The sequence below is a fragment of the Medicago truncatula genome, chromosome 7, assembly GCF_003473485.1.
Source record: "Medicago truncatula cultivar Jemalong A17 chromosome 7, MtrunA17r5.0-ANR, whole genome shotgun sequence".
Lineage (NCBI taxonomy): Eukaryota > Viridiplantae > Streptophyta > Magnoliopsida > Fabales > Fabaceae > Medicago > Medicago truncatula.
In genome coordinates, this window is record NC_053048.1 from 51,549,571 (window position 1) to 51,561,917 (window position 12,347).

General features: G+C 31.2%; 1 protein-coding gene across 1 annotated transcript; it reads right to left on the minus strand.

Annotated features, from left to right (window-relative positions):
* Positions 1 to 234: 234 nt before the first annotated feature.
* On the minus strand, positions 235 to 2,271 carry LOC25499617 (uncharacterized). The gene is made up of 3 exons (XM_013594929.3): positions 1,854 to 2,271; positions 1,533 to 1,605; positions 235 to 1,437 (listed from the first exon to the last, which is right to left on the minus strand). The coding sequence occupies exons 1-3, from the start codon at positions 2,126 to 2,128 to the stop codon at positions 847 to 849; spliced, it is 939 nt and encodes a 312-aa protein (XP_013450383.2). The 5' UTR covers positions 2,129 to 2,271; the 3' UTR covers positions 235 to 846.
* Between the last annotated feature and the right edge of the window lie 10,076 nt (positions 2,272 to 12,347).

Sequence of the window (12,347 nt, forward strand, 5' to 3'; positions counted from 1 at the left end):
TACAAATTTATTAATTCTAACTCATACATAACATATATTTATATATATATATAATGGTTCACTTCAAGGGACTATTACATAATTGCATCGGTGAGGTTTAGCATGGGAAAGGAGAGTTGTTTCCCACCATGAAAAAATTGTTTTTATTCATTAGATCAAATAAGAAACACAATCTTATCATGGCCTATCAACACTTAATTATTTTTCACTTTATCTTCCACTACAATTCTCACTCCACCATTCTATTCTTCCACGACAACACATCCTCCACAACCCATCTCCCTCTTTGCCCTCACCACCTCGTTGCACCTTCTATATACGTCCTTACAAAATTAAAGCATGGGAAATCCAATATCCAGATACAAGATTTGTGAGATTGAAGGAAATACATGATAAAAGTGTGAGATTATACCTCTAAAAAATACAAGATTCGAAATAATATCCAGAGAAATTCAAAATCCAAAATAGCATGGGATTTCCTATAAATTAAAAACTGTGAGTTTCATTAAGGAACACAAACTAAAATCAATGGTCAATTTAGAGAAAAATAGTGACCCATTTGTCACTGAAACTTGAATTAAAAAAATATGGAAAGAGAGAATAAAATGTTAGGAGCACTTTGTGTGATTCAAGCTGTTGAAATGATATCCATAGTTGGTTTGATCTTGCAATTTAGGCAGCTTGTGGTAGGTGAGTGAGTTATAAGGAGAGAGAAATGATTGTGAGGTTGAAGACAAAGTTGGGAAAGATATAGTGTGTGCATACTATAATAAGATTGGTGATTCTCTTTAATCTGATGGCCAAAAAATACTTTCCCATGGTCGGAAACAATTCCACTTTCCCATGCTAAATGCCATCAATCGCATCATCAAGAACATTAAGAGATTCCTGTAAGCCACGGGTCAGCAGAACTAGGAGCATTAGCAATCCTAACATCAGCATGGGCATAACCCAGGATGTCAATATTGATGGTTGTTCCTTTTGCAGCATAGTGAAATTCGCTGTTTCGTTCAAAATTGCTTCTTTTTGTACTGCATCTTCATTTCCAACATAGCGTGAACCATCGTTTGCATATAAGTCACTGCAAACATTGCTTTCACAGTAATATTTCTTGAATTCTTGTTCTATCAGCCCTTCCTTGTCATCAAGGGAGGTAGTCTCAGTTGCTTTTGAGGTATCTTCGTCGGTGTATGTGACATCATCATCATCATCGGTGTTCTCTGTTTCTGTGGTTGTTATGTCATCTTGAGGTTCATCCTCTGTTTCTGTGGTTGTTAGGCCTTCTCGAGGTTCATCCTTCTCTTCCTCTCCCGAAGATTCTTCAGCAACTGCGTTTTCATTTGATGATGATGCACTTTCTGGATGGGAGTGGTCAGAGAAGGCAATTTCTTGATGATGGAAGCAAGTATTACTGGGCTCATTGTTGATTTTCCCCTCCTGAACCAAATTCAACATCCAAGTTAAAGGCTATATATATATAATAAAATATCAAACATCTGCATTTGAATAAACTATAATGAAGGATGAATTACCAGAATCAATGGTTGTTCAGAGAGCAACTCAAAGGAACTAATTGTCTTGGTGCACTCATTGGATGTCAAACAACTGCAACAATTGACACAAGTTAACGATGTAATGAAATTTTATGTAATTGAACATGACAAAAGGAAGGACATAATTATTAATAAAAGAATGTTTTAAATCGCTGTCTGCAACCGCAATCACGGCATAAAGGTTTGCAGCATAACTGCAATGGCGATCATAACTGCAATTACGACCGCAATTTAAAAAGATACACATTTACTAATCAACTATGTGTGATATGTGTATATTAATTAATTGTTATATCATACGATGTGGCATCCTCCTCAAGTTGGGATGTTGAATTTTGAAGAGAGTGTTTATCGTCAGCCAATAATAATTGTTGGTGGTGAGGATGGATGATGGGTTTTTTCTTATGTTGTTTGCTTCCAAAAGAAGTCACAGCCATGAAACCTGCAATAGCCAATGCTCCACCGAACACAAGAAGTCCCGTAATTCCACCTTCACCACCAATAGTTATACTTCCTAAAGAAGTGTGTATTTTCTTCTTTCCATGTTTGTTTGTTGTCTTTTCATCCTCCATCATCCTTTGTCAATTGAAGCAAAGCCAAGAGATGAAGTTTATTTATTATCTTACAAATATAATAGAAGGAGTGATATCATGCATGCAGAGTGAGACAGAATCGGGCTTCTTCGTTTTGTTCGGATTCATCACTTGGAACCTTCACCAGCTTCCCACATGTTAAGAATGGGAGACACGTGTTTGAATATTGCCCATGATTTGTTCTTGTTAACTCACCGCAATTTTAGTTCAAGCAAAATACTTTCGGAACAATAACATGTGGCCATTAGAATTTGTTTGGTATTCATGTTGAGTAACTTAAACGTGCCAAGTATGCACCAGACAGAGTGAGAGTCATGCACCATCCGTGATTACATGTTTCACGGTTATAATCGAGAGATGAGTCTTGCATGATTGACAATAATTAATAATTAATAAATTATAAACTTGTAAGTTGTCCAATAAATGAGGTTGATTTAAGGTCAATGTTAGATTATCACATGATACGATCAAAATTCATAACTATATCCATGAAGTTTTGTCAAAAAAAACTATATCCATTGAATTGGTCTTTGATGTCTTTAATTACTTTCTCGTATTTGTCAATTCATTTTTCCAATGTATGTCCAAATTATAAATGTTTGCAATCATGAAATAGAACGATAATTTTGTTGTGTGTATTAACGTCTTGTGTTTACGTGAAGGGCTCTCGGGACACTTTTTAAGATCTCAAATTTAAAAAATATTCTATAAAAATGTCAAATGTTATAAATTCAAATGCATTGATTACACATTTTTTTATAAAAAATTTCTATTAATGATTCTTAAAAGTGTTCGGGATACTCGTTAACATTTCTCTTACGTGAATATATAAGATCATGTTTTTATCATTCTAAATCTTTGTTAATTTTTTTTTAGTTTGTTACAATCTTGTTAAATTGGTGTAATATAACCATGTGATATATGAAATCAAATATTCCTTCAGATGTGTATGTGCTAAAGCTTTTTGAAAATTCATATAAGGTTGACTTCGTGTGTAGGTTATACTTTGGTTAAGTCAGAGAAATATTAGCATTTTAGCACAATTATTCTAACCAAGGGATGAATGCATACGGTGTTGATTATATTCATACCGCCCCAAGGTTTTTTTTTTTTTTTTTTTGACAAACCACCCCAAGGTATTGTTGTTTTCTTTTTGAAGAACGAAGGGATTGTTGTTAGAAGGTCAAATGCATCTAAATGTCCTTTTAAGTTTTTCGTTTTTTCCAAAGTCGTCCTTTAAGTTTCAAAAGTCCCAAACAGGTCCTTTAAGTTTCAAAAGTCTCAAACAAGTCCTTTTAGTTTTTGAATCGTTTCAAACAAGTCCTTTTAGAGGATGATGGTGATGATTTAGATGATAGCAACAAAGAGCATTATCCACCATTTATCATGCCTAAAAAGATGACTAATTTTAAGTGGGTGTTAGGAGCCATATTTGGTACCAAAGATGAGTTCAAGGAAGCAATTACCAACTATGCTATCTACAATAGGACTTGTTTGAAACGATTTAAAAACTAAAAGGACTTGTTTGGGACTTTAGAAACTTAAAGGACGACTTTGGGAAAAATGAAAAACTTAAAGGATCTTTAGATACATTTGACCTTGTTAGAAATATATATAATATTAAAATATAATATTCAAGAACATCAAAACTTAGATCCAAAAAGGAACAAGAACATCGTCGACGAACTCCGGCGATTAGGAACACGGACGATGAACTCCGGCGAACATGAACACCGACGACGAAATTGGGGATGTCGTCAAATCTATTCATCTTCCGGCCAATTGGAATTGCAATAGGCTTGTGATGGAGGAGTCATGGTAAAGAGTAGGATTACTGGGTTTGTTTTGTCACCGCATGAGTTACATAAATTTAATACGAAAGATATTTTTATCGTGAAACAAGAATGGTGAAGAATTCACAAGTGATTACATGGTTGGGCTTGATTTTGGATACGAGTCTTTGTGTTTATGAATGACGTTAACAATCATTATTAAATTGAATTTTTCATAATAATGATTAATGTGATTATGCTAACAATCAAAGAGAAACTAGTGATGAGTCAATTGCAGCTGCATAATGAAGAGTGAAAACGGCGAAGAAAGAGATGAAAAAAATTGGGAAATGAAAAGACAATGTGAAATTGAGAAAAATTAGTCTATGAGTCCCTAAAATAAGAGTTTTAATGTCAGCCATTGATTTTGATCTAATGGTTGAGGTTTATTCCTATCATCTCTCATTTTAACAACTCATCTCACTTGATATGCCCTATATATATATATATATATATATATATATATATATATATATATATATATATAGTGAAATGGTTCCTTCAAGAATACATATGCACAACGTTAAAATGAAGCACCATTTTGTCGGGGCGGGGGAAGAACTGGAATATCAAGGTTTCCAATAAATAATCAAGTTGGATTAATAATTGTCATTTACAATTTTATCTACTTTTATACAAAAATGGCTCCTAATTTCATATACATCTTTTAAGTTGAGTATATTTTATCCTCAAATTTTGAAGTAACAAAAAAAAAACATAGACTTAAATAGGTCTTTTGTCTCTGCAAATATAGGTCATTTGAATTTTCGTTCCTGAAGTTACTAATTATTTCGATCTGCCGCTGCAAAATATAATTATTTGACTTTTGGTCCTAATTAGGTTTTTTTGCTGAGGTGAGTTGTCATTAGCGACATGGTGCCCATGTGGCAAGTGATGATTGAGCGAGGTGGTTGGCTTAAATAGGTCTTTCGTTCTTGCAAATATAGGTCATTTGAATTTTCGTTCATTAAGTTACTAATTAGATGTAATTAGGACCATTTTTAAAATGATTAATATTTGCAATGGTAAAATTGAAGGATTAGTAACTTCAGGGACGAAAATTCAAATGACTTGTATTTGCATGGACGAAAGACCTATTTAAACCAAAAACATAATTTATTTACTTTGTATACTTGTATCATTGTCATACTTATTTCTAATCCTAATTAACATTGCAACAATCACTCCAAACCCTAACCCTAATATTTTAGGCGCCAATTCATTCCGGCCGTTGGATGGATCAAAACTAATCTCCACACAATCCATGACATACATCAGATTCTCCACCCATCCTTTTTAATGCATTTGTGCAACTCCCACCAAATTGAATCCTTCAATTTCAACGTGAGTTACACCTCCTCCAACACCATTTAATGTTTATGCTCTTTCACATGCATGATTAGTCTCTATTCCATCAACAGTAAATGCTTCTTATCTTTGCAAAGTGACTACTAATTTCAAAGCATCCCAATTCAAACCGTGTGCATGTTGCTTTTAGTGAAGTGCAGTTTTTCCATTTTTATCGGATTACATTCATCCTCCACGATTTACCTTTGTCTTCTTCCTTCCTCACCCATCTTTTTCTAATTCATTTAAAGCCATGAGAGAGCCAATCAAATAATCCATCTTCCTTTACATGCCCTATTTGATTCGGCTATGTCGATTTATCATTTTTCGGTCTCCACTCCAATGTCGTCTCAGCCTTGGTTCTATCCGTCAACTTTGTTGGTACACCTCTTTTTTTGTTTTGCATTGTTTCTGGTCCTCTTTGAGTATATGATAATTGCTATTGCTTTTCTATTAATTTTTTTCAACATATCTACATAAGGGTCTCTTACCAATCAATTTGACTAACTGAACACACCGAACAATATTTGCAAACTTCAAATTTACGAGCTTCAAATTTTCTAGACAATGAGTATGTCTTTAGCATTCATAATTATTATTATTAACTTTTTAACAATCGATTACTCCTAAAGAATTTAATTTGTTCTTCGTTGAATTAAATTTATACCGTTTCTGCTTCTCTATGTATTAGGTAAAACTTCTTGATTCTCTCCTTTTATTCGACATTGACAAGTGTATATAACCAGCTATTGAGTTTTGGAGTGGTGCCGGTTATTTTTTATAGACACAACATATGTATCCTTAATGATTTGAATTGCAATATATATTTGATAGATGGAGGCTAACATAACATGATTGTTCAATTTCTAAGTGGTGGTTTTAGTTGTGGAAATCCAACAGCCAACACTTTCGCTCTAGCACAATCTGCAAAGAGGGAGATAATTTTTGTTATTTAAATCATATATATGGAGAGTATTTGTTTTGTTGATTTTTTATTTGTTAATTCATGATTGGATTAGTTCTTGAATTGCAGTGTCATTTTTTCAAAATTGAGTTATGTAAATTGAATTCATTGATATTTTTTTGTTGAGATTTTAAATGTAACAACTATTAGTTTGTTTAAGATGTTAATGTGATGGGACAAAAAGTGACTCATTGATCTTTAATTTTAAATGGAAAAAATACATGACTACTTTTTAATATATACTCCCTCCGTCCCTAATTATAAGACCTTTTTGAGAATTTTTTTTGTCCCTTTTTATAAGATCTCTTTGTTATTTCCAACTACATTAATTATTTCTTTACATACATGCCTCTATTTATTATACATCTTTTTCTTCAATCAACAATAAATAACATGTTGAAAACATAAACTAACTTTCTTTCTTAAAGGATAAAATTGTAAAAACAATAGTGATTACAAACAACTTTAATATAAATATCCACTATCTTAATTCCCGTGATTTTGGCAAAAAGGTCTTATATATAGGGACGGAGGGAGTAGTTAGTAGACAAGTATATATAATGAGGAAGTAGAGTGTGGTGATTGTTCAACTTTGGTTGGACAACTTTCAGGAACATATTCACAATATTATGATCACCTTTTGCTCTAAGCAAGTCAACAATCATGAAAAAGGGTAAATAATCTTGCACAATAAAAGGCTAAAAATGGTCAAAGAAATGTTTTACTTGATTCTTTATTCTTTGTAAATCATCATCTTATTTTTGTGTATCATTTTGGTTTGTATACTTTGCCTTTTGATTTTTGTTGTGACAGGGTGCTCTTTCAATATTAACGTTTGACCAAATTAACATTAATTGTAAGTTTTTCATAAGGAGATTATATTTACATGTTGAAATGATAAATATCTATTTTTTTAACCAGCCTTTTAATTTATTTTTTTATTTAATGATGTTTGCTACTTAGAATTCTTTGTGCTGATGAAGAAAGGCTTCAGTTTCAGTGTGCTATATAATTAAGAATTTTTTTATCATTGTACTTTCTTCTTCGCGTTTCCATTTTTACATGTTAATCAAGTGGCATATATATATATATATATATATTATAGTAATGTATTTATAAGTTTTTTTTTTAAGGAAGTAATGTATTTATAAGTTGGTGTTTGTTTATATGATGCAGCCTGGATCTGAAGATATTATTAACGGATGACGATGAGATTGTATTGACACCACTTCAAAATTTAGTGTTTAAAGAGATATTCTAAAATGTGTAAACACCCGTTGTATGTTCTAAAATATTGTTGATGTTGAATTGTTTTTTTATCTATATAATGAATCATTTTGCAATATATTAATTCTCCATAGTTTATGACCCGGGCGGTAGCACGGGTAAAAGTACTAGTGCTTTCAATTAGTAAATTACAAATAGGTATCCGTAGGAGTGCCATTTTAGTCTCTATACATCTGGGAATATCGTTAAAAACTTGAGAACAAACCTTTGGTCAAGCATGATCAACCTTCTGACTTGTGTTCTTAGCGATCTCTACTCAAGAGTTGTAAAAAAAAACAAGAAGATGACTTGTACTTTTGAAACTATCCATCACTAAACTTATGGCTGTGGCTACGGTACGAGACCATTATAGGTCTCTCACCGTGCAAGACCTCTTAATTTTATTTTATTTTGTTTCAAATTGTTTAGGAGCCATAGGATTTAATTTTAAGTGAACGACAGGGATTAATTTAAAAGTTCTCAAAAGTTGACTGTTAAAATTTATATTGTTGATAAACATTGTGGAATTTGTAGTTTCATTTGAAAATGATGATTTAGTCGATGAACCAAAAATATTGTTTAAAAATATAGTGGAATTATGGCATTTGGATATTGTGGAAAACCGTTGAAACGGACAGATTTAAACCATATATACTGGAAAAAAAATTACAAAACCGGATTTAAAAAACGTTGATAATAATTGTCCTTATATTTACTAGCACGTGTCTTTCCGCTCTTTTTGTTGCGCTAACGGAGGATGTAAATTATGAACTGTATTTTATATGAAATTTTAATTTTGATTAAAATTATAAGTATAAATATTTGCGACTTTCTAATTGTAACAAACCCAAAAAAATCATGTTTATCTTTTTCAATAACATCAATAATATAACAAATATAATATAAACCCTTATATTCTTTTAATACCGCCAACAATATATATACAAAAACTTGTTTAGTGGAATAACTAAAATTATAAAAAATTCAGCCTAAAATCTATATCCCTTCATATATAATATTGATAATATTGTTCTTATTGTGGTAAGATATTTCCTATTTTAATGGAATTTAATTTTTAAATAAAATCGTAAAATTTAAAATAATATTATTAAAGGATAATAACAAATTGTAACAAAAAAAAATGATAATAACAAATAAAAAGTTTAAATTAAGTGTAAAATAGGTCATGAAAAATTCATCCCAAACTCATGTATTTCAAACTTATTTTCTTTATATACAGTATAAATTAAAAAATTGTCTTTATGTCGGAATTTGCATTGTCAAAACTAGCGAAAATCCTCTAAAGACTAACTTCCGTTCTTTTAGAATCTTCTAAAGAATAACAAACTTTTAGAATCTTCCATTATTCATTTTCCAATATATAATATACTTAATCTTTAAAAAAATAGTTATAAACAATGTTTAATTGTTTATCGACGCCGGTTTGAATTAAAAAAAAAAAACAAACAACTTCTTCTAATCTTTATGGCACTTTTTCCGTTTCTTTTTAAGTATCGTTCGACTATGAATTTAGCGTTCTTATTTAACTGTCGTTTTGGTATTTTAAGGGTAAGATTTGTCACTTGTACCATTTCTCAATTACTCTTATCTTTTTCATTAAAACTAATTAATGACATCTATTTTAAAAACAAAAGTATGTTACTTTTAAGCAAAAAAATGTTTTTTTTTTCAAACAAAGTTTGTTTTTTGTTATCTTAAACATTCAAATCTATGTCACACGGTGTGAATCTAGTACTAAAGTATGTTACAATTATTAAAAAATATGTGTACAATATTTAGGTACCGTTTGGCCCGGCTTTTTTCCAGCTTCTCTACATTTTTAAGGAGAAGCTGGGCCAAACACAATATCAATAAAATACCTCCTAAAAAAAGTATTATTTTTAGAATGCTTAAAATTGAATGGAATGAGTTTTGACCAAAAGTTGTTGAATGCTGCTTCAAAAAACTATTTCTCGGCAATTTATTTCACAAGCACCTCTCTTCAACTCATGCCAGCAAACTTTTCTTTTATTTTTTAATAATATATTTCAATTTGCTTTTTTCTTCCATTTTATTTTATTTTATTTTTTTGAACCGGTCCATTTAATTATTTTTTTGAAGGAGGGTCCATTTAATTTTATTATATTTTTTTTGAAGGAATTTTATTATCTTTTTATCACTTATATATTTAGTTTTAATATCGTTTAATCATCACAACCTCATAAATATTTTTAGTTCCTTTCTTCAACCTCGCAAATATATATACACACATTAGCGCTTAGAGTAATACTTTATGTCTGCCTGCCTGTTTTTTTTGTTACGCTAATGCGTATAATTTATTTTTAGTGTTGTATAATGCATATAATTATTATTTTTTAATATTTTGATTTCAATTAAAAATATAAGTATAGATGCCTCAAAAAAAAATATACTTATATATATTTTGCACCTTTATATTGTAACAAACTATGTATATTTTTTTCTGTTCTTTGTTGCTATCATCTGAATCATCACCATCATTCTCTAAACAGACTTGTTTGAAACGATTCAAAAACTAAAAGGACGTGTTTGAGACTTTTGAAACTTAAAGGACCACTTTAGGAAAAACGAAAAACTTAAAAGGACCTTTAAATGCATTTGACTTTAATATATTAATTTAAATAGTTGGAAATAATTACAACTTCAACGAGCCAAAAAATAGAGGATAGATGCAAAATATGAACTACCTAAATTGACCTTTGCTTCAATACGTGAATATAATTGTTATAGTAAATTAACCTACAGTTTCAATTTAAAAACAGCAACGTAAAAAAAAAAAAAAAAAGTTATATAATACGTCATGTACCGTAGGCGACCCATTGATATAGCGCACCGCAAACGGCGCCCTAAACTTATTGTCAAACTCAAATAACACATTCAACATGGTAATTCTTTCAACCAAGTGTCGCACCAAAAATACCAAAACCTTTTACCACACAAACATCAACTAAAGGTTCATGCATAAATTTTGTCACCCCAAGATATTAAATTCATCTCTAATACAAATATCAATCACCCCCTTATTATGCAATTGAGAAAACGAGGCATCAACATTGTATCTAACATAATTTTAAGGTGGTTTCTTTCAAATATACCCCGCATTCAATCTTTCCAATAAAATTCTTAGCGCTGATACAATCTTGACATTTTAACCAATCTTGCAGGAACTCCTCATGTGTCAATAGTAACTTGTGTCGATTCATCCTTATCACCCTAAACTTTTGAATTGCAACTTCATCCATATACACCAAAGTGTCGTCGCAAACATTTGTTTGCCAAAATTATCAAAAAAAATTCGTAATATATTTGTTAATTTTATTATAATCATTTCTAAATTTACTTCCGATATACAGTATTGATAATGCATGGAAATTAAACTCTTACGATTTATCATTGCTAAAAAAAGAATTTAAATATTGAATAATTAGATATAAATATCTTTGGACACACATATTAATCTCATATTTCGTCATCATACATAATTGGTTGTTTTATTCTTAAAACAAGAAGATCCAGCAAATAGGTTCAAGACAAAGAATTCTGCTCATTATCCAAATGGTTTCGCTCATTCTTAAAATAAAAGACCTTTTTATCCTTACGCAACTTAACATGCGCTAGTGCAAATTGAAACGTGACTTAAGACAGGTAGCGTGACTTAAGTCACGCTAATGCAATATGAAACGCAACTTAAGTCACGTTACTTAACTTAAGTCACGCTAGTGCAAAATTAAACGCAACTTAAGTCACGTTGCTTGACTTAAGTCATGCTAGTTCTGTCTCTGGTACAAAGCATGCACCAAAAACTTCAATGAGTGGCGTGAGTTAAGTCACACTAGTTTTAACACGAGCGTGAGTTAACTCACGATGGTGCTTCTGCTATGCACGTTGCAGACCAGACAGTAGTTGTTGCCTTTGTTCCTTCATTCCCTGTTTAGTGAACATGCAATTATTCAATAATAATTTTGGTACAACCATTCATTGATTCAACCAGAACGAATAATTTAGAGAACGAATAATTTTAGAAACACAATTTTAACGAAAAATAATGTAAATGTCATAAATAACGAAAAATAACGAATAATTTTGGAAAAGTTGGGAAATAAGGGAACTGTGTTGCTGAAAACTGGCTTAAGTAACGTCGCGTAACTTAACTCACACTGCGTGACTTAAGTCACGTTCACCCTATAACTAGCGCATGTTAACTCACGTTACGCAAGTTAACATGCGTAGGAGCATTTTCGACTTTTACTTTGAGAATGAGCGATATTGTTTGGGTAATGAGCAGAATTCCAAGACAAACTCGTAACATGAATAAACCCATTACATAATTCGAGACAATAAGATTATATTCGACGGTTCTTCCCTTCCACCATTTTGCGATAGCCTTGGCTGCTAGTCGGAGGAGTCATGGTCTTTGTTAAACTCCAAAAACGTCTCGCCTCCGATGTTTTCAAGTGCGACGTTGGAGGCAAAGTTTGGTTTGATGCCAACAACGACAACAAAAAATAAATAATAATCTTTGCCATTTTATATTGTAATTTAAAAACAAATATATATTAAGGTAGGGTAGGTTTCTAAAATGCTTATATTCGTTAATTTATTCAAACAAACTATGAATCAATTTACAACAATGTTAAATGTTGTGGTTACTATTAAGTATCGATCAGTTTCTTTGTATGATCTGTGTTTATTTTTAAAGTCATTTTAGACTTAATTAAACGTTTAGTCCCTCAACTTATTTGTTGTTTTCAAT

What these genes read in the sequence shown, in the direction of transcription:
- LOC25499617 (XM_013594929.3), bottom strand. Translation starts at nt 2,128, where the DNA reads ATGATGGAGGATGAAAAGACAACAAACAAACATGGAAAGAAGAAAATA. An exon ending in CTTGAGGAGGATGCCACATC is followed by an intron (nt 1,606 to 1,853) that starts GTATGATATAAC and finishes CAATTGTTGCAG; the next exon opens with TTGTTTGACATCCAATGAGT. An exon ending in CTGAACAACCATTGATTCTG is followed by an intron (nt 1,438 to 1,532) that starts GTAATTCATCCT and finishes AATTTGGTTCAG; the next exon opens with GAGGGGAAAATCAACAATGA.